We start from the raw sequence: 27,895 nt of genomic DNA on the forward strand, positions 1-27,895 counted from the left end.
TTAGTCTTGCAGTGTGCCTTTGAATGACGAGCCCATCGACCGTCCAGCGGAACTGTTACAGTTATGGCTTCTAAAGTGTCCCACATAACAATTTTGTGCCAAATGACCAAGGTCTCTTAATATTTACAGCATGTTTCAGGCCATACATATTTGCCACTCATAGGCCTGTGAGAATTCTCATTAATACTGTATAAATAAGACATCCACGTTTAGGAGGCTGTAAGCTGGGGAGGTACAGACATTACCTTCATGATATAACATTTTATTATGACTATTTGCAGCTGAGCATGAAGATCCAGCAGGAATGTGAATCACAACATACCAAATCCACAAACACAGTTTGTTTAGACTTATACCTCATACATCTTGCCTGAATTCTTTCTGTGTGAAAACTCACATTACATTAGGTGGTTCAGTGTTTAGATCAGGTGATACTCGTAGAATTCTTTGTTGGCAAAATGTCAGTGTTTAGCAAGTAGCCAGTTATCCATTTTCTCCATGCACACGCTGAAACCCCAAGCCTGACCCACTACATCACCTAAAGGTATAAAAATAAAGTATAAGTGGTTAAAATAGAGTTGTTCCCTAAAGCTCTAATGAAGTACAAATGCCTTTAGAGATGTAAGAATGGAAATCGGTGCACTAAGGTGCAGTGTACATCAAGGCGTAATTGAGAGCCATTGTTCACTGTGATTCTCCCACCATTTAAAACATAACTGCTTCAATTAACTTTGGGTAGGCTGAGTGGCATCATTGTTTGTTCATTTTCTACAAACATTCTTATACTGTAATTTGTTGTCTACCAATTATAAAATCTAAATGTAGTGTCCTTGTTTGTGTTCTTTGGAACATAAAAAACACGATTAGTGTGGTGTTTGTCATGGTGGTTTTCAACCAAATTTTTGTGTAAGCGCTAAAAAAACCTCACATATACACATTCATCTAGTACTAAGTTCTATCTAATTATTGCTCAATCTCTATGGAAAAAAGAGAAGGGGTTTATGCAGCCCGTTTCTCTAATCTCTCCCCAAGTCTTGTATTTAAAAGCAGGATGTTTGTTGATGTTGGGAGCTTAAATAAATAGCTCAAGGCGCTGTAACTCATGCAGCAATGTGATCTCACTTAGATATCTGTTCCTACAAGGGACAATGCAAAATGCAGATTATGTTTGCATGCCGCATGCCTCTCTGGTCAGTAGGTGGTAGACAGTCACAGAGGGGAGCTGTGCTTTCCCAAGTTATGTCTGACCCCCTTTTAACTCCTCACTGGGCTCTATTGAGCCCTTTGGGCAGCTCAGTTTGCATCAGAGTCAGGCAGGCAATGGGCTTATGTGCAGGCTTTGCCATGGCAGATTTAAAACCCATCTGTGGGGAAAAGATAGGTCTGATTTATCACCCCTTGTTTATAGTGCATATTCTATTTGTAAATCTCACAAACTACATTCTCTCCTGTTACCATCCTTCTTTTCTCTCTGGTTTTCACTCTTTTGCCTACTACACATGCACACAAAATGGCCAAAACAGAACTGTTTGTTACAGTGGAAATCAAATACAGGAGTCAACACTGCCACAGTCAGAGTGGGCTTTAAAATGCCGACTATAGACGGTACACAAACAAAAGAACTGCTCTTCACTCAGAAGGCAATGGCTATGGAGCAACTGAAGGAAGATCACATGGTGTAAACACAGCAGACAATAATACTGTTAACATCCCACCACAAAACCCTGTTCAGTTCTTCTCTCTCTCACACACACACACATACAGTATACATAGTGTATGATCAATGCCCACCAATTTAGAATCAGAGGAGTGGGTGCAAGCAGGCAGCAAATAAAGAGTATAGGAAATTTGTGAAATATGATGGGCTTCTTTCTCATGGACTGAGTGCTACAGGCTAAGCAGTGACTGCTCCCCCTGTAATTACATGTGGTTTTCTATATTCTAAATAAGAACTCACATACAATATTTGAAACCGTTTCCCCACTTCCTCTTCTGTTCCTATATTATTAAGCCTCAAACATTCCAAGATCAATTTTTAGGACAGCCTAGGAATAATGTGGAGAACTGACCCAGAGTTATCATTGTACAGTAAGTTACAGCCTATATTTCTTTGCCGAATAGGTTTTTAAAATAAGTACTGTTATTTATCTCCTTTAGACCTTCCAAAGATCTCTCATTTCATTAAAGATTTGAGCAAAGTTACGTTTGAGAAGAGATCTGTGATTGTCTGTGATTTTGTTTCAGAATCAGTGTTTTATTGCATACCTGGCCTGATGTATGGTGATGCCTGTATTTAAAGCCCTGCCTGCTATCATGCTGAAATATGCAAACCTCTGATGGGAGTTGAGATAATGACAGATGCCGTCTTATATTGGTTGGTGGATGAGGGTAACACCTCTGGGAAAAAAACAATGAGCTGAAATGCAAGGGACATATTGGAATGATGTCTGAATTAACCGTGTGAAAAGCACCAGAGGGACCAAACCAGGACTCAAATCTGGCTTGCATTTTAATTTTTAGCATGCCAAGAGTGGACAGCAGGCACTCTATTAGAAGCGCTGGGTGTTCCTTTATATCACAGTAATTGTGTACAGTTACACCAAGCTATTATGTATTCATGCTACATTTTCCTATAAGGTAAACACATTATACTAGTCTGACTTCTGCTGGACAATACTTGCCATTACAACCCCAAATCACTGACTGTCACATTTGGGTCGGTAATATTCTTTATCACACTCTTATCTTTTGCAAATCCATAAAACTGAGAAAAATGTCTTGAACAGCGAAAAGAGGCTGCAAATACATCTATTGTCCAATAAACACTGTGCTCAGACTTGTGATTTAACAAAAAATAGAAAAAGTAATTTACCAACTGTGCCTTCATAACCTTTATTAAATCTATTTACAAAGAATACAAAAATCCTCTTCTGAATGTTCTGTTCAAATCACTTACATTTAGTTTTTAACATTTCCATTCGAGACAATGGCACACATCAGAAACAGCAGGGTGGGTGGTTGCTGCTCTAGGTGAGGCCCTAGGTAGCCAAAACCATTAATTCTCGAGATAATCATTTCACTTGTGATGCAGTTTTGTCCAACTGGCAGCTTCTTTCCGTCCTTGTTTTAACCCCTATTAAGAAAATAAAACAATGTTAATATAGCTCCTCAAATTGAACTTTTCCATGAAGTGGCCATTTAGGGTCATAGTCATGATGGCCACTGCCCTTTACTATACAATACAAGAGACTAAACCTCTCAATCAAAGCAGTAAATCTCTTTTATAGCCTCTAATAAACCAGTTGTGTGATGTGCACATACCAGGTAGTATCCGGTGTGATATCCACTCATGTACCATGAGATGAGCATACTGCCCAAGGGCTCATCATCTACCATGTCAGGGCTCATTGGTGGCGGAGGAGGGATCATCTGAGACACACAGGACAACAGAGAATGAGAGTATTTGTTGCAAACTATCCTTACATACTAGATTGACAATTTATTTCTTAATTTACCAGCTAAATGAATGAATGTGTAGATTTTCCAGTTGAACTGTTTAGTGTGATGATTAAGGCAAATGATTAACATTTTTGTAACGCAAAAGCCTTGTACCAGAGATGCAATGGGTGATAACACAACCTGAATTATTAGTGTTAAAAAATAGTAGCATTAAAAGGGATTTGAATGACCCTGTTAATGTTGCAATACCATTGACAGCCATGTTTAATATATATTCAAACTCACTGGTGGACAAAAAGGCATCATAGGAGGCCAGGGAGGAGGTACAGGTTCATGACCACCAGAACGTCTGCTCCCGCCCTGCTAGAGAAAGGAAGAGAAAAAAAAAACACAATGAAAAAATATATAAATTTGTTCTTGTAACTGTATAATTTTTGCGTAACATGTGCAACCTGCTGGGAAGGCTTAAGAAATTGTGTTTGTCAAACCCATTTTTTCTATTTCTCTTTTTATGGTTTTCTACAGAGCTACATTAATACAGAGGGTAGAACAATTTTAAGAAGTCTGTTAAATGTACACCAATCTGTTTAAATATCGGTTTATATTTAGTTTTAAGTGTTTACGCTTTACTATTACCTTAGCTGCAGAGCCAACTTTCTCACAGAGTTTAAAAAGTCTGTATTGGTTTAACCACAACAGTTTAATCCCAAGTAGTAATTGATGAAAACAGTCTATTACCAGTTATGTTGTTTAAAGACGAGAGCTGCACTCTTTTTTTCTTACCTGTCTGAAACCATGCATAGGAGGTGGGCCTGGAGGAAACCCCGGGAAGCCAGGAGCCCACACAGGGGGAGGTTTTCTGTGGCCCTTGGACTTTTGGGCTTTGCTGTGTGGCTCGTGTTTGTGTTGGTTTGGTGTGTGTGACATCTCACTCTCTTCTGTTGATGATCCTGCCTCATTTACCTTAATAGCAGGTACACAATGCTTTAGCCTTTACTTATCTTCTCCTCTCTAAACTCCAAAATACAGTTTCTGAAATCAATACACCTTTTTTTCATTGCTCTCAAAATAGACAGATGCAAAAAACTAAAAGGAAAGAAATTATTCAATTCTCCAAAGCTAAATAATTTTGCAATCCATAATCCAAGTAGTGTACTGCTTATGAATTAATTCTAGTATTGATTATATTGTGAAAAGGTAGTTTTGTTGTTTTGACAGCATTTCAAGAACTATGTCATAAAAATCAATTATTGTTATTCATATTCTCACTTTGTCTCAACTGATCTCATTATTCAGTAACTTAAATAAGTGGCCTAATGGAAATAAACGGTAAGTTTTGTTTAAAAAAAAGCACAGTATGGCAAAGGCAACCTGGCTGTTATATATCTTGTTAATTTCTCATCAGTGGTTAGCACAGTCGCTGAGTGACTCACATAACTTCACATGTGAACTCTATCAAGGACTGATGCTGCCTGACTTTGCCGAGTAGAGGCTCTAGACATATTACAGAGATTCAGTTATAAAGGAAAAATGACTAACTCCTGGTATAAAAGGCTCACCAAAATGTGGAGTTGGTTTATCAATTGTGAAATGTAAAATGTTCAGTCCAGAAAGAAGGCATTTCATTTGACTTTCACAGTAAGACATTTCTGACATGCTTGCAATAGTTGCCGTCTGAATATTGTATATTGTATCTTCTGCAATTGGCGCAAGAAAACAAATTGGGCAAGAAAACAAATTGCACAAACCAACAAACAAAACAGAATCAGGATATTATGTGTGTAAAAATTATCCCGTTAAACACAGGTAAGAATGTAATATTACATAAATATAATACCATAAATAATTCATTTATCTTCTTTACCTTGAAATTTCTTTCCTCATCCGCTTCAGAAATCTCTGAAAGCAGGTCTTCAAGTTTCTGTTCCTCCTCATTGCCATATCCTGCATAAAGAACAATACACGTACCCTTCTTTTCATCTATAGAGGAGATGGTGGCTGCATAGAGTTGGCCATCTTCTGACCAGTATGCACTGCACAAGTCCCCAACCTGCCACTGGGAAAAAAAAAGCATTAATTAGTTGTCTCCTGGTTTAAAGCCAAATTAATCAAAACAACATAACAAACAAATTGATTAAGCACTACTTTAAATATAGAAATGTATTGTTAAATAGAAACTTAACCATTCTGCATATATTAAGATGCATTTGATACAAGTAATGTTTATTTCAATGATAGATATCTCTATAATTTGTCAAACAAATGTCTGTACTCTAACCCCACCTCCTCTTTTTTAGTTCCAGGTACACACCTCTTTATCTGTTGGTGCATTGGTTCTTTTACTGCTTTGATTCTTTTTGCTGTTCTTCCTTTTTTTCCCATATTGGTCATTTTTGGAAACTTGTGGTTCTTCTTCACCCTTAAGGGCAGTCTGGCAAAAACAAACAAAAAGCAAAAGAGTAGAGACATACAATCATCTTAGAAAATACACACTTTTTACACATTTTATTGTGTTGTAAATCTTATTTTAAAAAGTATATTTTAATTGTTTTATAAATCACCACTAAATCATAGTGACACAGGGAAAATATTTCCATAATTACCATAATCAGAATTGTTTAAAATACATAGTTATGTTCCAATCTGCTCAGTACTTTTCCTTGGGTAAGAGATTTAACGTACTAGTGGTGAGTTTCTCAGCCCAATACGTGCACTTTTACTTGAGTATTGAGTCTGTGTACTTCTATTGCCTCTGCACACAGTGTATTGCTTTTTGTTGTGTATATGGCTATGTATACTGCTTAGAGTGGCCATACTGACCATTTTCCTCCATTCTTCCACATTATTAGGACCACCAGTGTTAATATTGTTGCTGATCAATGTAGATTCTCCCTTCTTTGCAGAAGGCTTTGGAAGCTTTATAAGAGTTATCATTTTTGAGTGATTCTTGAGTGCCTTCCTGACCCAAGCCCTTCACGTCTAGTTCAAATACAAAGGCCTGCACATTTCTAAACAATTTTCAATCAGCTTTCCGTTTAAAATCTTTAAAAAGTCGCAAAAAAAGTTAAAGTTTAATTTCAGGTTAAATGTACAATGCAGCAAAATGTGCAAAAAGTGATGGGGTGTGAATTTTTTCCATAAGTATTTAAAGTGGCAAATAAAATATAAACATAGTTCACTTTTTTTTTTTTTTTACCTTAAATGATGCAACTGCCTTGTCATATGCCTTTATCAATGCGGTGTCATCCCATATATCCGAATCGTCACTCTGAAAAAGTGAAGATAACATTTTGAGCCTCTGCAGATAAAATAACTTTTTATATAGGGCCTTTCCAGTCAAAACTGAAGAAAACTGTTTAAATTCAGATGGCTTAATGACATTTGTAGTTAATCTGATGTATTTTATCTTCGTGGATAATTTGACAGTAAAGCACATTTTTGCAGGTGGCTTGACATGTTTACTTTTGCATTCCCTTGGACTGTGGAAAGGATGCTACAGTAGTCAAAGTGCAACATCTTTCAGCTAAAGGTAATCCTCGTGATGTATGTACACACACTGTATTACAATAAGGCCACATCAAAACTAATGAAATACAGGAAGTATACTGTGGACTTAAGTTTTCATTTTCAATTTTCCTTTCCTCTTTGTTGCCCAACTTAGCCCAACTTAGCCAAACTCAGTGCTGTAGCTTAACTGCCTAGCATACCTTCCAAATCCAAATCAATGCGATCTAGAAATATTCACTTGTGTTGCCATTTTATGATCACAAGTACTTCACGACTTACCTGTCCAGCTCCACGATTAAACAGCACTTCTTTGCATCCATTCGCCATGTGAAGTTGGTAGATTTCACCGCTACTTGATAAACAGCTAACAATCAACGTGCGACGGCAAAGGTGACGCAATAAAGCAAACTTGACGTATAAAGCGTGCGACGCATTGGTTGGCTTGGCAACGACGGCTAGTTGTTCACTTCTCTAAGACGTGCACATTAAAAGGATTGTTGTGCAATCGAAACCTGTGTTTATTCCTCCATCAGAGGGCAACAAAGATCCTAATCCTTGTTGTTCGACTGGCTGAAGATGATTGACACTCCTCTAAGTTCATTAGGTGCAAAAGTGGTCGTTGCTACATCCAGCGATGAGAATCACCCACCGGAAAACATCATTGACGGGTGAGTTTTGCTTCCTAAGAAAACACGTCAGTGATTTTGAGTTTTTGTCAAGTGTTTACCTTGTTAAGTTCCTAAGCCGTTAGATCAGTGTTAATGGTTGATGGTTGTTCTTTTCATTTAGAAACACAAACACGTTCTGGATGTCCACCGGGATGTTTCCCCAAGAGTTTATCATTCGTTTTGGTGAACCAACGAAGATTTCTGCTGTGACAGTGGACAGCTACAGTGGTATGGAGGCAGCAACAGTATGCTAGTGTCAAATAAATGCTTTCGGAAAACAGGCAGAATAATTGCTTACACTGTCTGACTTGACGTCCTCTATAAAACCAAAGATTGTGTTTTGAACTTTTAAAAGTGAATTAATAAGGACAAGTTAGATATACTAACTAGTTTGTGTAAGTAGTATTCAGACTGTGTAGTTATCAAGTAAATAGTTGATCTGAAGTGTGAATGTCATCTTAGGCAAATCTTAACAGCTAGATCAAATTAGATTATTCAAAACTCTCCTTTTAAATGGACAACATCTAAACTACCTTTTAAAATGTTATGCTACAAATTACATTATAAAAGTAAAGCACAGATATGATAAGTCATTTTCTTCAATATATCTCTGCCATGCCTTTCAGATATTTCAGAACAGAAGCATACAGTATAGTCAGGGTCTATATTGATGGTCCAGGACATGTATGAGACTGTAAGACAGTGGTAAGGTTTGCTGTAGGTTTGAGTCATTGTGAGAGAAGAGGATGCAGAGTGTAGAGTTCATGGGATCAGTAAGGGGCGGCTTTAGCTCAGTTGGTAAAGGCAGTCATCCACGGACCACAGGGTGAGTGGTTCAATCCCTATGTTGAAGTGTCTCTGGGCAAGACACTGACCCCCTAACAGCCCATTTCCCTTCCCAGATGTGCAGTGCTGGTCCAAGCCCGGTAGAAATTGGGGAGGGGTTGCGTCAGGAAGGGCATCCAGCGTAAAAACTGTGCCAAATCAACATGCAGACAATGATCTGCTGTGGCGACCCTGAACTCACGGGATAAGCCGAAAAGACAAAAAATATATATATATACTTTGGGATCAGTAGTGTTTTTTTTTTTTTTTTCAGCTAGGCTGATAAAACATGTTTCTCTTATTAAAACATATTTTTACAATATTTAAAACTTTTATATTATACAAACAATAATAGTTGACTGATCTTCATATTTTACGTTTCTTTATAGGTATATCTGCACTGAATATTAGTATGACAATCCAATAAGAGAACGCTTGATCAACACATTTAATAATAAATACATTTGTTTTCTAGAACAGACCAAATAACTCACAGAAAAACATCACAAATTTGTCTTTTTTTTATGTGTTATTTCTTTTTGTTTTTTTCTTTTGCAGTTAAGCATCTAAAGATAGAAAAGAATACCTCACAAAATGCTTCACAGTTTGACCCGGTCACAGAAAAAGGTAAACTATATCAGTTTGCACAATTGGATTAAATACTAAATCGCTGAAATTGAAACCAGCTAATTGTCTTTCAGAATTTGAAAATACAGAGGGACACCTTCAAGCAAACACTATTTTGGTAAGTGAGAACTAAAAAACAAACTATGAAATTTGAATCCGTTTAATGAACAGGGAAAGCAACAATTTCTCTTCATTTTTTCTTTCAGCTGAGTGGAAATAGTACAACCCACCTTCGTTTTATTATAACTGCAGGATATGGTCATTTTGTTTCAGTGCACAGAGTCTGTGTACAAACTTGACACACTTGATTATTATGAATTATATGATGTACTTTGTTTATAAACTGCAGTATGACATTATTTGATTGTTGTAAACATCAGTAGGTCTCATTATATGCTCAGGACACATACACTAACATCTTCCTCAAGACAAAAATGTTTAACAGTAATTCAAGAATATTTGAGCAACATTGATTTGTAAAATCAACTGAAGTTTGTCTTTACAAAATACATTTAATCTTAATTAAAGAATCTTTTCAAATTTGTCTTCTTAACCTTATTAAAGAAAGTGAAATTGCAGACAAGCATACAGTTAAAAGCTACGGAGTATTTTTTCAAACATTTTTTGTGCTTATTTTATGTTATGGACTCACTTATCGAGCTATATCCTACATTCAGCTGTTCCTGGTAATTCCACTTGCTGATAGCTGGCAAAGCTTTAGAATAACGGAGTTGGATTGTGTTGAATAGTAGAATTACTTACAAAGGAAGGCTGAGAGATAGAGTTAATTAACTAATTTTGAGCAGTGGGGGCCTAAATTGGCATTGGTACAGTCCCACCCACCGTGAGCAGAATTTGACATACTCATAGAAATGGGGACCCATGGGCGATGCACCTGGGGGGTTGGGGAACCAGATGGTTTCCCAGCCAACCAATGAGCCTCTAAAGACTGCAGGCCTATTCACACAATGCAGTCAAGCCAGCCCCTACACACACACACACACGCACACAAGCACACACATGCACACAAGCACACAAGCACTAACTTCTATCTACCTTCTTTGCCATTTCAACTTGTCAGTAGCAAAGGGTTCAGCAGTGTGCAAGGACCCTTTGGGACTCCCTCCCCAATTACTTTGCTGACTGCGGAGCAGCTTGGGGATTTGCTGAGGTTGTGTTTGCTGCATGCAAATCTCAGAATAAACCAGTAAAAATATGAAATACATGCCTGAATAAGTAGCCCCCTGATATTTGTGTGCCTATATTTGAGTGGCTAATTGCTTAGGGGTGTGCCTAGGAAATTGCACATTTGAGTATGTGAGAGTGTAATGAATAATGAAGGCAAGGTAGAAACTGATACAGTGTTATTGACTCTGTTAAATCTGTTATTTAATGATATGGAATATTTACTTTAATTGACAGCTGGATATAATGAAGCACAATCTCCCATTTTACATGAGAGCAATTCTTTATTTCTACCATACTTTAAACTGAATTTATTCATTTTTACTATAAATATGTAACCAGAAAGCTCTTCTTTGTATGTTGAACAGGAGCTTTGCTAATGCGCCTCCCCATTTCTAATGAATTCAGGCCCCTTTGTGTTTGACTGCCAGCCGATCAGGAGAATCACAGCAGGATATGAGTGCATTATTACCATGTCACTACAGGGCAGAGCTAAATCATCACCCAGTGTCTTCTGACTGCTGCCTAACTGCTGTCCAATCACACAGAGACATCTGTTGGACCATAATGCTTAATGTTCAGCTCAGTTCATACATCATCGTGTGTGTGTGTGTGTGTGTGTGTGTGTGTGTGTGTGTGTGTGTGTGTGTGTGTGTGTGTGTGTGTGTGTGTGTGTGTGTGTGTGTGTGTGTGTGTGTGTTTGTGTGAGGAGTATGCTTTCTATAAAACCCAAGACAACATTGACCCAAGGATGTATTTCTAGGATGTACTTTTGGATCTAACTGATGTCTTACACTGTATATGGTTAAAGAACCCACTCCCACACCCCACCCAATGACCAGCTCTGGTATTTTTTCTGATGTCAAACCAGCGACTTGTTATCTGGTCTGTGTGGTCCTCCATTCATGTTAGTGACAGAGCGACGCTGACAATGGGCCTTAATTTGATTTCAGTTTTGATTTGGTCCAATCAGCTAAGTTATGACAGAAGCTGAGCTAGAAAGAGCTGCCGAGGAAGGAAATGCCATCAAAAGGCTGAAATTAGGTGATTAGATGGAGAGGAAAACAATCTTCTCATTATTTAAGTTGAAGAGGAATGGAGAATTATAATGAAGGACTGACAAAGAGTGCAGCAGGAGACAGCTTTGAGTATATGTCAACAGCAATCATTTATTTTTGAGTTTAATCCAGGTTTTGCTTGTAAAGTTGTGCAATAAATAGTAACGTGTTTTTCGACAAAGTTTTTAAAAAAATAAATCTAAAACCTCTACAATGTGGCGTGGTTTGTTTTATAAAAACCTTTCAACATTTCAATAATCATTAAACATAATGCAGAATAATACCAAATTGTTTTCTCCTAGTGGTCGAGCAGGTTGCTCTACATTTGATGTGGTGTATTCAGTTCTAAGAAGAATGTGATCACACTAGCTGCACTGTGAAACATATTTTTGCAACTTCCCTATTTGACCACATTTCTGTGATGAGGGTCCCAGTTAGAGCTATAAAACACTGATACGTTATTTGAGTTTGATTGCAACTGGTTACAGGACCTCATGTTGGAGTTCCATGTTGGAGCATATCTGCCTCAAGTTCTCCCCTGACCTGCTGTGTAATATTATGTGATGGTGGGGTAAATGAGCAGTCTCAAGGATCCGTTTTACAGACACTGCCACACAGTCCTGACCAGCGCGGTGTGTGCATACACTGTATGTTTGCCTGCTCATCTGTGTGAGCCCCTGAGTATTGAGTGGGTGGAGCAGTTCAAGTTTGGCTTCATAAATGACTTTGCCCTTGTGGTAAGTGGAAAAGCTCCAAAAACGATAGAGGCAAATGAGTTGGATGAACAATCAGGGGAAATGTAGAAATTACCAGGACACCAAACTCCTTTTGTTTGTCTTTCTCTTAAAATATTTGCTTTCACTGTATAGTATCAACCTCCGTTTAGCCTCTCCCCCTCTAAACAAACAAAACACAAAGTAAATCCTTAAATTTGCCCTTGTTATTTGTCAGAGGTGTTCTCTAGTACTGTATTGTATTTTGTGTATTTCTGTATCAGGAATTAACATGACATATTAATAGTCTAATAAATGCTCCATTTTCACCCATGCTTTAGACATGAGGCTTTCCTAAACAAAGCGTACCCAGTCCACTGATCCACAGTTTTAATCCCTGCTTATGTTTGTAGAACTAATTTGAACAATGAGATTAAAACTCTCTCTCAAGCAAAGTTTTATTCTTCAGTCTGAAGTTCAGTGGAGTAATGACAAAGCCTTGCAAGATGAGTCTACTAATCATTAAAAGTTTTGCTTTTTTGTTGACAGTTAACTGTAGAATGACTACAACTAAAAACTATACTGTATTGACCGCACTGTGATCTGATTACATATTAATTTAAATGTTAAATATGTACTGCAACTTAAAACGAGTTTAACATGTAGTGGAAAGATTATTACAATGGTGTGGCAATAAATGTTAGAACCAAAATCTATATTGTTGTGATAAGACGGTTTTACACTATTTTCCATGCATCATCTTTTTGTGAATGAACAATGTGGCAGCATACAGTCACGTGAATACACAAGGTTTAGAAACCTAGACTCAAAAAAGATAGACTATTATTATTTTCCATGCGGGAAGGGACAGATGTTAATCCACAATCATGCTCATCATCTGTTATCATTAATCATGAAGCAGAGCAGTCAGCTCCCCCTGATAAATGGTGCTTAGGCTACGAAATTTTGCAGGTTTTGAACAATATAAAATCCTGTTAGACAGCAGGACAAAAAAGAAAGAAAAAGCGAAATTTAACATTAAATACTATATATTTAATTTTAAACAAGTAGTAGCTGTTTCATAACAAAATAGTGTTTTTAATTGTATAGTGTTGTGTCCTTGGCACAAAATACACTAGATTATGCACATAGCTATTAAACAACTCTGGTGAAACTCTAACTAGCAGTGAAGGAGTTCCAGTTGTTATGCTGAGACACAAACATCTGTGATGAAAAAAGCTCTCAAGCAGTCAAGTAAGTTATGTTTGACCAAAAACATAGGAGTATGGTCTCCCATTAAATCTCGGTGGCAATAACGTCTTCATATGTTTGTAACCCTGAGCTGTAGGTGCTGTCCATGCCTAGCTCTGTCCGGCTCTCCAGTTCAGCAGTAACCTCCTTTAGGATCCTCTCCAGGTCCCGGTTCTTCTTGTGCATCTGCAGGTAGCTGATCTGGAGCTGCTTCTGGTACTTGATGACCTTTTCTTTCTCCTTGTTCCATGTCTGCCTCTCCTGCTCAAAGCTGTTTGCCAGTCTTTCTTTTGCATCCTTCTCCTCTCTGAGCTTTTGCTTCAGTCTCTCCACTTCTCTCTGGAGTGACTCTGTCGAGATGTGTTCCTTGTTCTCCTCCCCCTGGCCCTGGGCAGCAGAATCTGAGCTTTGGATTAGTCTTTCAAGCTCCTCAGTCTGGGCATGGGCCTCAAGATGCAAAGTGTGTTGCAGCCTCTGCTCTTTGGCCATGAACAGATCCCTTTTCATTGCCTGAATGTCTTTCTCCAGTTTACCCACTTTCTCCCTCAGAAAATCAGCCTCATTTTTCTTGCGATGGAGTTCATTTTGGCACACCTGAATAAAAAATGGATATAGGCAGCAATTAGGAAGATTTTTTTTGCTGATAACACAGGGCTAATCATGTGAAGTGTTAAATTAGCTCATTTGTTGAGACTGTGATTAAAAAAGTCTGCTAAAACAGACACATTGAAAGCTGTCTGAAGGTCACAATTGAGTGTAGCAAATAATAGCAGATATCCTTGCTAACTAGAAGTGCTTTCATCTCATAAGCACTGTGTGGGCATTTTGTTCACATGTCCCTTTTTGAACTCCATTGTGCCACGAATTACCAATGAGTCATAAACAGACTAACCTCAATCTGGATGGTGCTAGAGTGCAGTTTGTCCTCATGCTCTTTATTCTGATTCTCAAGCATCTCCATCTTTACTGTGTTTTCCTTCAGTGATGCCCTGAGGCTGACTATTTCATTTAGCTTGTGGCCGACGTCCGCTTGGCAGTCTCTCAGTTGCTGCTTCAACAATGAGATCTCTCCTGTCTTCTGGCACACCTATATTTGGACACACAGCTATGGAGATGAAACTGTGGGACATTGTCGGTAATAGTCGGTGGTAATAAGATTGGGCACTTAAAGGAAAATCAAACCTTGAGATACATTTATGATGTTACATATACTCAATAGATATTAAAAATACAGTATTTGTCTTGTCCTAACCTCATATATTATTACATACTTTGAGTCTTTGCACCATAATGACAACAATTACAACATGGTTGTAAAACTGAGGCTAGTTAGTTTATAACAATCTGTGAATTTAACACAAACTCTCCAATACTTAATATTAATAATGGACATTATTAAAAGATGATCCATCACCAGGATAGTCTCATGTGACATGGAAATGTATGTGAAAAGCACTACTGTCAAATACATTTGAAAACTTGCAATGGAAGCAGGATAGCATTAACAGTACTACTGTTACTGTATAGCCCTTTGATTTTGGGAATAGCAAAGTATGAGATTTTCAGTTTTAAAAATATATTCTTTTGATTTAAAAGTGCATCATATTATACTACTGAGAAAAATGTATCAGGTTTTTTTTAAATGATGCATTTTATGATTTCATATTTCATAGATTTTTCCTTTTTACAAATGGAGAAACATTATGTTTCCAAACCTGGCAGTGGTTGCCAGGTTTTAAACCCAACTAACATAACATACATGGCTCATGACTCACCTCCCACTGAGTTTCCTCGAGTGTCGGAGCGAGCAGTGTGCTCTCCGTCTCATAAGACCTAAGTCTTAGTTCAACAAGATCCTTTTCTTGAGTTAGCTTGGAGACATCTTCTTGAAGCCTCTCCTTATCTGCCTATACAAGAGTACACTTCTCATCGCACCTGCTAATTGTGTCTTTGATTTACTGTAGAGATAAACTGATTTGATCTTTAAGAGAAGATGAGGTGGACTGACCTGGAGCTGGCTGACTTGCAGCTGGAGTGCTTGCTGGGTTTTTGTAACCATTTGGGACACTTGTCTTAGCTTTGTGGAGCATCGTTGCTTTAGCCCTTCCATTTCTTCAGTGCAGTACCTTTGTCTCTCCTCAAACAGCTGGTAAGTGTCTGCTTCCTTCTCCTCAAAGCTCACCTAAAGATGAAAAAAAAAATCAGACAGTTGTACAATCTAACTACTGATGGGAGATCTTGATTAAGAGCACATGCTGTTTTTTTTTTTTTTTGTTACTTAACAGCTTGGTACCTGTAGCTCCTGCAGTTCAGTCTCTCTCTCCATCAGCCTTTGTTCCAAGCATTCAATCAATGACTCATCTGTTGGAATGGGGGACCGAATCCCACCTGCAGTTTCGGACACAGGGCTTGGCTCATCTGCAGAAAGTGGGGAGCCAGCATCCTCATTAGTTGTAGATGTCAACCCACTACTGTTTAAACCAGGCCTGTAGCTATTGTCAAGTTTTGCACTGTTCTCATTGACCCATGGAGGCAAATTGGGCAGTACTCCCTTGGTGAGGCTATTTGCAGGAGCTGAGCTGCCATCACTGTGACTGACAGGGCCTGTGGAAGCGCTTAGGCTGCCGCTGGTGCTGTGGGTGGGCAGGCTAGACATAGAATTACGTCCTGAGTCGGAGAGAGTCCCTGAAATAAATAGAGATGACACTGCTCTTTACAGTTTGTCATTTCACCTCAATGATTTCATTATGAGACAAACGTTTGTCAGTACAATATAGATAAAGACCTGAGAAGGTGTCTTGCTTGTTTCTAATTTCTGGGGTCTTTGCTTTCTCCTGAGGACAAAGAATGTGGTCTAGGCTGTTGTGGCCTGTCTCAGTGGAGGACATTCTCCTGGGAATCAGGGGTTTGAAGGCAGTGGAACGGACCAATGACTTCTCAGCAGAGGTCTACAAAGTGAAATGACACACAGTCAGAGATTCTCTTTGCTATTTTTGTTTTTACATTCAGTTGCTCCTCTAAACTGACAAATAGCAAGTCCTCTTGTACTGTTATGAAGAGTAGAAAAATAGTAAAACTTTAAAAATCACAATGACTGGCTTTCACACAGATAAATAATAACGTGGTGGAATCTACACCAATAAAAGGGACTTTTGTTTTTTTTTTTTGTCTTCACATATTAAAACAACTGACGCATACAGAACTGCTTAACCACAAGCTGGTAGTATTAGAAGCCACACAGCAGAAGTTGCAAGTAAAATTCACTAGACTGTCATAAAAAAAGAAACTTATTTCAAAGGTGAACTTTTACTCCACATGGCCCATCTGTGCTGTCCAAGAGCATCACAAGCAGTACCACACTGCACCTCTGTTCTGTCCTCCTCTCCTCCCCTCTGCATCCTCCATCTATCCCCCATGTACTGTCTGAGGGAAGATGAATAGCATTTCTCTGTGATTTTAATAAAATGAACTACTGCTGAAGTGTAAGAGGTAAAGCTTGTGAGCTCAGCATTCCTTCTTACTGACTTCACGACTGGGATGCCTTTCTTCATTTTTTTTTTTCTCTTACTATCCCTCAAACTCTCTTTTGCCTTCGATCTCTCTCCTTTTTCAGTATTCTTTGCTGGGCCTCCTTTTAAGCAGGTTCCTCTTCCTGTCCTTTCCCTTTCGTTTCCTCTGGTGAATAAAGACCTATTGAAGGAGACTCAGTTTGCCCATGTCTTCTTGGCACAAAATGACTCGGAGAAGATCAAAGTATTTTCAGGTCATTAATCTGAGAGGAGCATATTAATAAGATGGAAAGGTACAACACCGGGTTGAGAGAAATAATAGCTAATAAACTACCTGCTATGCATTGTTTACCGTAATCTTTGCTGTGTTTTCTTTTGATTCTTTCAAGTTTGGTTCCAATTCATTTTTCAGGACGACCTCTTAATAATTATTTGAGTAAAAAATGGCACCAGTCAAGTAAAGAGCCGTAGCACCATATTTTATGTGGCTATGTAAATGGACATAAAATCCATTAGACAACAAAACTTATTACACTGTCATGTCTGCACAATAAACAACAAGTTTTTTCCAGGAGAAAATTAGTTCAGCACAAAAAGCAGAAATAGGGCTTAAAAGTCAGTCTGGCTCTTTCCAAAATGAACAATGAACATCCATAATGAACACGGTCTGTCCTCTTTCTTTACTGTGTAGCTAAACAAAAAGTTAAATTAAAAAACCCATGCAAATTGACCACTTTACAGTGATTTTAATTTCTAGTTTCTTTGCTGCCAGCAGCACCTTTGTGGAGTCTACAGTTTTGCTTCTTGATAATGAATTTTTTGAGGGGAGCTTATCTGATCAGAGGGTCTAAGAATAGGGGGTGTTGTTGTTGTACAGATTATAAAGGCTTATATTTTGAACTGTAAAATTCATTTGGATTAGATTTGAATTGCTCCTGGCCACAAATCAGGGACATAAGATGGGTAAAATAAAAATTCTGTTGTTTTTATACTTCAAAAAAAAAAAAAACATTGTAAAAACAAAATAAACATTACGTTGATTAGTGAGCTTCATGGATGCTGTTGAATTAAATGTTTGGTTTTCACCTGTGCTCCTGTTTTAACTCTTTGTGCTAACCTTAGCCAAGTGCTGATATTTCCCCCCAAAGTTAAACAATTCTTTAGATCTTTTCAGTAAAACATGAGAAAGTAAAGTAGATATTTTCCCACCCTCTCTGTCACATTCCCTGACATGATCAGCAGTTTTGGTTGCAGTCGCCCATCTGAGTTCCCATCTCTGTTCCCTCTGTCCTCAGTTGATCCTCTCCTGTTGTAAGCTTGCCTCGGTTTGTGACTCACCTTGGATGAAACAGAATGAATGTTTTATTCTAAACCAGTGTAATGTTTGTTGTAATCAGTGAATTTACATACATATAGTACATATGGTCCCACCTTGATGTAAAAAAAGTCTTCACTTCGTCCTGACTGTGTGAGATGTTTAGAGGGGTGGGTGGTGGATGAGGACCCCTGAGTGAAACCACACTTTAATAACCCATCAAGGCTGCATCCTCCACTCTTTCTGTTATGGTTGGTTCCTTTTTTCAGCCTGTACTCAGATGCCTTGCAGTGTTTGCTGTTGAGGCTGTTCCCATTGATGACGCTACTGACACTACCCATGGTGCTGCAGGCATAGGTGAGCAGAGTGTGGGGCTAAAGTCCAGATGGTAAAGTTACACAGAATTGAGGAGAAGACAAGACTCATAACCACAGGGAAGTACAGTCAGAGTCTTCACCTGCAATAAGAAATGGATAATAGACTTAGTAAAATGTTGGGCCACCATGTGGCAAGAGAACAGCTTCAGTTCATTTTGACATTGCTTCCCTCATTTGGTTTTGATGATGGTTTTGAAGAGCACTGACTATGTTGGTCTAAACTGTCCTATCAGTGTTCAGTTGGGCTGAGGTCTGGTGACTGTGGAGGCCATATTGTTTGATGTGGACTTAATTGCTCAATCGTTCTGTGCATTGCACCTGTGTGGAAACATCAGTATTATGTTGCTATACACATTTATTATGGTTTTTACTTTGTCACCCCTCTTGTAGCTGTTGATCCTTAAACCGTTTTTTATTTCCTAAAAGGACAAAGCCATGTCCCGGTTTCCACTGTTGCCTATAATTTTTTTGTGTTGTTTAATTTTATTGTTTACTTTACCGTCAAGGCATTCTGTGTAAAAGCAGGTGTGTATTTGGAAAGCAAACACCACGAAAACACTCCACTTTGGCACTCTGCCTGGCTTTGTGTGTCTATATTTATGGCTCAACTGTTGAATTTGATAAATAACTCTTTGGGTGCCCATCCTCTAAACAAACTGGCAATTATGCTGCTTACAGCCTGCTCAACACTTGCATGGTGCTGCTGTCTGAATAACACTATTCAACCATTTTGCATTAGCTGATAAATTTGAACACTGTGTAGAAAGAACACACTGAGTTTTAGCAGCGTGATTGACTATAATAAAATAAAGATTAAATGGCACTAACAAAACACGGATGGATTAATGTTGTTGACATTCTCCATTAATCTACATGGGGCCATGCTCTCTATTCAATGTCCCCAACTCCCATTTACAGGCAACCAGAAACCAGATGTGGTTAGTCATTATCTTGAAACCACAGGGGAAAACTCTCTTCAGTAGTGACCTAGTGTCAGAAGACTCCATACTGGCCTAATCTGACATGTGGGCTCCCCTAACCACCTGGTCCTTAGTCTCTGAGCATTTTGTAATGGCCACAAAACATGGGTCTAATGGCCTGCTGTAAGTCATGTTGAATTTATTGCATTTGGCTTGGGACTAGGATAATTATTGAATGGTGAAATTACACAAAATGTGAAACACATTTTAAGAGTAAAATGCTGGCTTAAGAAAAGAGCACTGTCTCCTTCCATTGCTCAGAAAACAATGATAAGTGAGATGAGAAGAATTGGTGGTTTATGATGAGGAGAATAAAGGAAACATTAGAGACAGACAGCAAGTGAGATAAAGTAGTATGCACACAAATGACAGAGGGAAAGTTTAAAAGGTGTTTTTTGCAGAATAAAAAGCTGGCAGTTATGGTGTATTTAAGATGAATACAGAAAAGGAAGGATAATCGTAAATTGCACGAAGCCTTCTAATCATAAAGAATCCCAGCTGGAGGTGTTCCAGTACAGATTCAGTTTGATCTTCTGTTTCATCTGGGATAGAATTCCAAATCTATTCTGCAAAGTAAATATCTAGTGAATATGTTGAGTAATGGTATATGATGTTACAATTGTACCTGCACAAGTATAAAGCGAATCATCCCCTGTGGCACTGATGAAAACTATCTCTGATACGACTGCCACTGTTCTACCATGCCTGAATGTCTGCCACTAAATCTAAACTCCAGCCTCCACTATCACTCTTACATATTAACATCCTCCACTGACATGGGACTGAAGTAATGAAACGGTAGATTTTACTTACTGCCAGGTCAAACTAACATCCATCTCTGGTGAGGCCTCTGCAGAGTCATCTATCCAGTCCCGGAGAAACCAACCCAGCAGACATTTGTGCACGTCTATCTGTATATACTCTTGAATGAACCAGCAGCAAATACAAATCTCACACTATCACTACGGCCAGCAGGATCCTCTAACTGATCTGGAGAGGGGGTGGGTCTTCCTACATTTCAAGTCGGCCCATATCCAGCTTTGCATTATAACTGACATGTAAATTCAGCTGTGTGTGCATGTGTGTGTGTGCATTCATGCGTTTGTGTGTTTTAGGACCTCCCGCTCCCCCCCGGGGGAGCCAGTGTACAACATGTGCTTCTACAGACCTGGCGTGTGCCGCTCAAGTGATTAACTCCCAGCCTTCACAAAGGATCTTTACACCCCACCCGTCTACCCCTGTCTCTCCCCACTATCACCGACAGACACCCCCTGTTTGTGCATCAACTAACTGTGTAATAACCATTCATACTTCTCTCCCTCCCTTCTGCCATTAGTTCCTCCCTCAATCCATTTATCCCCCTCAGTGCCCTGCACCCACCCTCAACAAACAACACTTCATTTCAAGAAAAAAAAAAAAGCATCACTTGCCCTCTCTCTTTTCACTCTTTGTCTGTTGAAGTGTGCCACTCTTTGTTTGGACGCGCTGGTTGATGTATTCTCCCTAAATAGCCCAGGACCATATTTGAGTGTTAAATAAATGACTAGTCCTCACCATGACAGGGTTGGACAGCTTCAGTTTTATAGTGATTTACCACCATCCTGCCCTAATGGTGTCTATTCAGACACACACTCGCAAACTCACTCTCTTTTACACACCTTCACACATCCACACTAATAACACACAAGTTTCTTGAAGGCAGTTCAGCATCCCACAGAGGGCACGCTGCTGACAAAACATCTTGCGGATGAAATACAATCGCAGACCGCGACAGGGAAATATACAAGGTACTGTTCACCAAATGAAGAAACAACAACTACAGAAAAGATATGGCTCCTCAGCTTTGCTGCTGACAAAACACGCGTAAATCTTACACCCTATTTTTGTCACAAGTAAATGTATATTTCCACCTAATGTGAAGTCAACAGACAGTTTCACCACATTTCTACTGATGAAACACAGCGAATTCATTAATATAGGACAGAAATCAGCTTGTTTAGATGGGAACAATAACAACCCACGGGAAGCTGCATGACCTTCGACTGTGCAGACAGAACTGCACCCAGGTTTACTTTATATTACATCAAATTATCTGAAGCTTTTTACCATAAAGCTTTTCATAGTTCTTTTACACGCTTAAGAAATAATATTCTGTTTCTGTGTAGTTCTACCATAATTTTTTTCTTTTCAACAGCGCTGCTCGCTCATCCTTTCAGCTGACTACCATTGTTCCTCAATTAGTCCCATTCAGGCCCCCAAGCCAGTTTGGCTGGACAATGATCCTGCCATTTCACTTTTATGTTTCCACTCACTTGCTTCTGAGAATTGTTCAATTCACTTCTATTTGATGCAGATATTAAAAAGTAATTTGGAAATTGTTTCAGTGCTTCATCACTGCAAATTTTAATGAGCATTACAAATGATTGGACTTTGCAGTTTTTGAGTGGACAGAATGATTTAAGACCTTTGGTGAGGAGGGATGTGCCTGTGTGAGTGTGTATGGAGGCATATATTCATCTAATCTTAAATCTGATTGGGCATATGCTTATTTTGTGACTGGATAAAAGAGTGTATGCAGTCTTCAGTTTTGTGTGTGTGTTTGTGTGTGTGTGTGTATTTTGTGTGTGTATGCATGGGTGGGGTGCCGTCTTAGCTCTCGGATCCCAGCTGACCCGTCTGACACAAAGCCTTGCCCCACACAAAACAAGGCCCCCCTGCGCACACACACACACACACACACACACACACACACAGGCACACACACACATAAACATGTGCTTTTAGAGCATAGCCAATCCATTAGCACAGCCAGTGGAAGGCAGCAGTGTGGCACAAAGGTCCAGGATTTATACCTGTCTCACAATGACCATGAAACTTTGCTCTCACTGTATCTCTACACTGCCATGGTGCCAGATGGCATCACTTTAATTCTCACTGTCTATATGTTAATTTGTAACAGATGCATGTGTAATCTATTATCTAGATCACTGTGTCTGCTTTTTAGGTCAGTCTCGGGCAGCTTATTGTTCTTTGTTTATGTGTTCAGTCGTAAGCACATTCACCATTTCATATACAGTATTTCTTTATTAAAAGAGTCAACCGGTTCTAGACCATGGATTATACTATGAAGTTGAATAATATATAGTAAAGTTTTGGGAAATCTCTAATGCAAGGCCTGTTATATAACTTTTAAATATTTAAATTAGGCTAAAGGACAATCCTTCTTTGTTTTATCCCAACCCTGAAGCTGTTTTTAGTGATATAAAAAGTGTAGTGATTTGAAAGGTGAGATACCCTAACTTTGTATGGGTTAAGTTTCCAGTTTGCGTCTTATAAATTATTTATGCCCAGTAAAAGCCCATGGCTGCAGTTTGCATTGCTGAATTTCTGCTAAAATGTAAAAGTTTAGACTATAAAGAGCCACAGAAGACCCTATAAAAGAGAGAGTATGTCCCAGGAGAAAACTGTGTAAAAGGCTCCCTCTAGCATTCATCTCATATATTAATCAAATAATATCTTTTTTAATATATGCATTTTTATTCATAACATTATTTGCACTCATTAATTGCCATTGCAGTCATTGCCTAATGTCAGTGCATAATAACCTTGCATAACTAACTTAAAGAAAGTAGATAGCTTCCATGGTGGTGAATTCAAGTACTGATTCTGACAAGTCTGACATTGAAGATTTAAGAATTGCATTACTGAAGAGCAAACTTTTCCACAGCTGCCAAATTGGCATTAGCATTTCCAAAGCATACATGTCAATCAGTATGTGAGTTAACATCTACTGAGAAAATATTGGGCTCATCTGGTCTCTTAGATACAGTAAACTCTGTCTTTATTTAATTTAAAATGTGAAATAAAGCCAGACTTGTGCTGATAAGAGAGCACTGTGTCTCAATGTTGTAGTTACTATGTCACAGCATAGTCCAAGTGCCAGGATTAAAAGCAATCATAACCAAAATAAGAGCAAATTGTCATAGTCTTACCTTTAATTCTGAAAGGGATATCTATCTAAATGAATGCTTATTATACTATTCGGTCCCCTGAATGCAAAACACTGAACATATTCCTGGCAGTGTGATGTAACATGTTAGATAACCAGAATCGGTTTGTGAGTCACACGAAGTAACTGTTGATTTAAATATCACGAAGCAGACACTTCCTATTATTCCAGGCATGGCACAATGGACATGCGAGTCACAAATTAAAGCAAGGAGAAGAAGAACACATGACACAAGAGAATATATTTCCATAAAATGATAGGTTGGGTTATTGAGAAGTAATACGCTTATTTCTTCCTTTCATGCTATGTGGCCTTTCAAAGCGCGCATGCACACAAACACACACACACACACACACACGTCTTATGTCTTACTCACTGTGACTTGTGGGGATGAGTAATGTGGCCTCAAACATAACATCAACTGGGAATGAGGCATGGGCTATAGACAGCAATCCATCTTTCACTTTCACAGCTAACACATCTATCTACTGACCAAGCACGCACATACACACAATGCTCATGCATACACATGCACAATGGCATCCAATAGCAGCTAATTGGGTAATCCTTTACTGCATTGTAAAAGAGATTGAGCATGAATAAGGCTTCAATGCTGAAGAGCAGAATACCAGACACTCATTACTGCCCCAGAGTGAGGAGATGGAGTGCCAGGCACCGAGAGAGAGGCACAAGCAGAACAGACAGACAGACATGGAAAGAGGGTGTATGTGTGTGGAGCTAACATTGCATTATACACTAATAATTCATGCATTGTTCACCTAACACTCAATATCTCCTTTGTTCAAAGTTTGAGGGTTGATGCAGACAAAAGCTTAAGAGCAGCATGTTCACTTAATTCATGTAAGAAACACATTTTCTTAAAATGAACTCCCTCTACCTGTCATCTATTGGCAACCACGTGGCCCCATCTTTGACTCCATGCCAGCTTTTAGTAAAGGACCTCCTGCTGAAATGAGATTGCATTCAGATGCTACTATGTGCATTCCAATTAGACATTAGGTCAACCAAACAATCAAATAATAGATAACAAGGTTGTTTGCACTGTTCACTGGGTTTGTATGTATGGCTGGCCAACTACTGCTCTTGTAGTAAAAGCATTTGTATAACCTTGCCGGTTAGAATACGGAGGAGAATGTATTTTTAATGGAGTCTAAATGGGAGCCTTTAGTTTGGTGACGAGAACAGGAATTAATGATCATGAATTCAAGGAGACCTAAAATTGAATACCTGAAGTGTCCTTTTATATTTCTTCATTGAACTGCACCCACCCAGACAAGATTGATTATTGTGTTACAATATGTGTCTGGACCTTTCTGAAATGCTTCAATCGTATGCAGTGGCCTGGAATCTGAAAAATGGTTTTAAAGTGTTGTCTTCAGTAAGACATGGCACATCACTGGCCTGCTCTACGGTAATAAAATATTTAAATCTAAAGCTTTTATCTCTAAAAACGGCAAGTGAAAATGTATTGTGAAAAATTTAAGTATTTTTAGATTTCTTTTACATTATATATTATTTAGACATTATATCTTAAGGCCTATCCAAAACCTGTGAATATTTAATTTTCCATTACCCGTCACTTGTTTTGAACAGTCTGTGTCATCTATGAATGACATAAAAGTGTAAATTGTGTAGAAGTGTAGAATTTATGTTGCCATCACTAGCTATTACATTTTCAGGCTGGTTTTCAGTGCAGTTGTAGTTTCAGGTTAAAAAAAAAAAAATTCAAATACAAATGAGACGAGAATGTTTTAATTTTTCAATAGCACTGAATGATAAGTGTTGCATAAGCTCACCTAACACTGGGAATTCTCAAATAATCACACATATATAGTCATCCCACCATTTCACGTCTGCCTTAAATGTTCTTGTTTGATACAATATCACTGTGCAAAGACATGCACAGGTCGGTGGAAAAGAATGAGGCTTTTCTCAGCAATGGGGCCCATTGACCCTGCAAGCTCAGTGATAAGGTTATTCTGAAACATAACTATCCTCCTATCCTCCTAATCTTCTGTGGCTGTGTGTGTGTATGGCTGGTGTAATGTGGGAGTAAGAGAAGACACAATGAGCTCACTCTCAGGGATCTTTCTTAAAGCAGCTAGAAATATATGCTGCAATACATACACTCAGCTCCAAAATAAAAGTCCTCTGAGCTTATAATATTATTTTGTTCATTTTATGGAAAATTTTGCATGACTTTTTGAACACTTTGAGACTTTGAGATATTATTATTAACATACTGTAGGTCACAAGCTTCTACTCTCCTGCTGTGCACAGTTGTTCAGTTCGTCCTTATGACATGAGTGTAACTACAGTATATTTTAATGAGTTTTGCGTGAGTAGTCACTGAGAAGTTGAAAACTTTGCTACATCATCGTGAGTTGTGAAGATGTTGCGATGCTGCACTTCTCTGACGCAGAGCTTTCACTCATGAAAGGATGATGTATTTGGGTATCTGGGACAGTTATTTTAAGAAGCGTCCTCTTTAGCAGGTCATGACAGCTCCAATGGTTTGTCAAATGCCACAGATATGGAACTAAGCTGCATTAATCCACATGACAAAATTAAGTATAAAGGATATAAAATGACCTGTAAAGTAAAGGTATTTAGATAAACAAAAGGAATTATGCACATCACATGCACACAGACACAAACAAATAGCTCAATTATTCTTTGTTATGAAAATACAAGGCAACTTTCCCCCCTCTTTTCTCTCTTCTTGCTTTTCTTGCGTTGTCTTTCTTGCACAGCAGTAAAGCTGAACATGCCTGAACAGGTGTCCTATACGTACCTATTATTCTTGTCACTGGCACAATAATTTCAATTCCACCTACATCTCAACACATGCTTTACTGTAAACAGGTGTGGCAGGTCTGAAACTGGGAGGTTGTGCAATGGGCAGATTATCCCCCACACATATCCCTTCATTGCATTGCCACCGATTACAACAAAATCATAAGAATATTTCAATACAAATGGCCAATTATGCTAGAGAATCATAGGGTGGGATATATAAATAGGCACTCTTAATTCATGCTTAAAACACCTCTAACAACCGACTCGGTGTCTAATGCCCTTTATTTCTCCAAATTGCTGTGTATGGTGTAACATTTAAATACAGCCCCCCTTACACTGCGCTCTATGATTTCACACATTTCAAAACAGTGATTTGTCCAGTAATACCTGTCCTGAAAGTAAAGAACACGACTGGCAGTTTTCTACAAAGACAAAAAAGTTGAAAGCAGACATTTCATTCAGAGCTGGCAAGTCCTCAAACACTGAGATGTTTTTACTTTGATATTCAGCTTTCATATTGAAAGCTGAAAAAAAAAGAGATTTGGATTGCTTCCATGCTGAGAAACTTTGGTTCAATCAGAATGTTGAACTATGTAAATAGCAGACTTAATTCAGTTTGGCACGAAATTAAACCCAATTTGGACGTGTTCCTTGCTTTGTACAAACAGCTAAAACAACTTTAGGATGCTCCAGTTAAAAATCTCACACTCACACACTCACATCTAAGTGTGTACCACTAGACTCACTGCTGTTTGAAGTTGCAAGGCTTTGAACATGACATAGTCTGCACCATCATTTGCCCCCTGTCACACCAAGTCAAACAGCCATAACCTTCCTTCAAGTGCAGCTGGAGGGGACTTACCTCCATTACAGACTGTCTGTCTCCATCGTCTCTGTCACTGCTGCAGCTGCTTTGTCTCCCAAAGCTGTGTGGATCACTTGAACAAGCCAGGGAGAAACAGATGTCTGTTTTTGTTGCTGGTGTTCTCTTTGGGCTCCCTTCTTACCTCTCCTTAACACCTGGTATGACGCAATCACTTTGTCCCATCTCCCACACTGTCACATTCCTCCATAAACATTCCCCATCTCTCTCTTCCCTCTCTCTCTTTAAAGTGTATCCTTGTTTGCTCCCTCCCACTCTCTCATTCACTCTGAACATCCAGCACTCCCTCCCACCCTCTTCCACTCCCTCCCTCCACTGCCTGGCTCATCCACAACTTACATATTTCTCTTAAGTTTGTACAGTATTACTTCAGTATTTTCTCTCTTCCATCCCTTGTTTGCCATCCATCTCTCACTTTTCACTTGCTTCTCACTGTGGTTTTTACTTTACTCCCTGGCACTTTTCCCAGTAGCTCTGTTACTCAACTTAAGTCACTTGACTTCCCCAGTATGTCAACATACAACATGTAAATAATGCATTCACTTGTAAGCCAAACACTGGTCCAAATATCTCTGTGTCTGAATGTGTGCAGCCTCAAAAGTGTGAGGATTAAACCAGTTGTACTGTACTGTATTCGTGTGAACCCATGCAGCTTATATGTGGGCATATGTGTGTGCACCAGCATGTAAGTCAGTAAGTGGCTGCTGGG

The 27,895-nt window shown here is 38.8% G+C and overlaps 3 protein-coding genes across 7 annotated transcripts; 1 reads left to right on the plus strand and 2 right to left on the minus strand.

Moving 5' to 3' along the window:
- Positions 1-246: 246 nt before the first annotated feature.
- Positions 247-7,399, minus strand: smn1 (survival of motor neuron 1, telomeric). 2 transcript variants are annotated; one of them, XM_067521672.1, is made up of 8 exons: positions 7,246-7,399; positions 6,656-6,727; positions 5,771-5,890; positions 5,324-5,515; positions 4,243-4,422; positions 3,745-3,819; positions 3,322-3,429; positions 247-3,133 (listed from the first exon to the last, which is right to left on the minus strand). In XM_067521672.1, exons 1-8 carry the CDS (start codon positions 7,291-7,293, stop codon positions 3,077-3,079), a joined length of 852 nt encoding a protein of 283 aa, XP_067377773.1. In that variant the 5' UTR covers positions 7,294-7,399; the 3' UTR covers positions 247-3,076. The 2 variants fall into 2 exon arrangements, with proteins under 2 accessions (XP_067377773.1, XP_067377772.1); XM_067521671.1 differs by having other exon boundaries at positions 3,745-3,822.
- hspb11 (heat shock protein, alpha-crystallin-related, b11) lies at positions 7,387-10,976 on the plus strand. Of its 2 annotated transcripts, none has more exons than XM_067521673.1 (5): positions 7,387-7,634; positions 7,756-7,862; positions 9,018-9,086; positions 9,146-9,204; positions 9,293-10,976. In XM_067521673.1, exons 1-5 carry the CDS (start codon positions 7,543-7,545, stop codon positions 9,383-9,385), a joined length of 420 nt encoding a protein of 139 aa, XP_067377774.1. In that variant the 5' UTR covers positions 7,387-7,542; the 3' UTR covers positions 9,386-10,976. The 2 variants fall into 2 exon arrangements, with proteins under 2 accessions (XP_067377774.1, XP_067377775.1); XM_067521674.1 differs by having other exon boundaries at positions 9,161-9,204.
- A 444-nt stretch (positions 10,977-11,420) lies between these two features.
- lzts1 (leucine zipper, putative tumor suppressor 1) lies at positions 11,421-27,406 on the minus strand. 3 transcript variants are annotated; one of them, XM_067521670.1, is made up of 10 exons: positions 27,166-27,406; positions 24,382-24,450; positions 18,234-18,574; positions 18,012-18,140; positions 16,079-16,241; positions 15,587-15,978; positions 15,302-15,475; positions 15,069-15,200; positions 14,186-14,380; positions 11,421-13,887 (listed from the first exon to the last, which is right to left on the minus strand). In XM_067521670.1, the coding sequence occupies exons 3-10, from the start codon at positions 18,456-18,458 to the stop codon at positions 13,339-13,341; spliced, it is 1,959 nt and encodes a 652-aa protein (XP_067377771.1). In that variant the 5' UTR covers positions 18,459-18,574; positions 24,382-24,450; positions 27,166-27,406; the 3' UTR covers positions 11,421-13,338. The 3 variants fall into 3 exon arrangements, with proteins under 3 accessions (XP_067377771.1, XP_067377769.1, XP_067377770.1); XM_067521668.1 differs by lacking the exon at positions 24,382-24,450; XM_067521669.1 differs by lacking the exons at positions 24,382-24,450; positions 27,166-27,406 and adding an exon at positions 20,288-20,682.
- Between the last annotated feature and the right edge of the window lie 489 nt (positions 27,407-27,895).

Source organism: Channa argus, chromosome 11, assembly GCF_033026475.1.
Source record: "Channa argus isolate prfri chromosome 11, Channa argus male v1.0, whole genome shotgun sequence".
Lineage (NCBI taxonomy): Eukaryota > Metazoa > Chordata > Actinopteri > Anabantiformes > Channidae > Channa > Channa argus.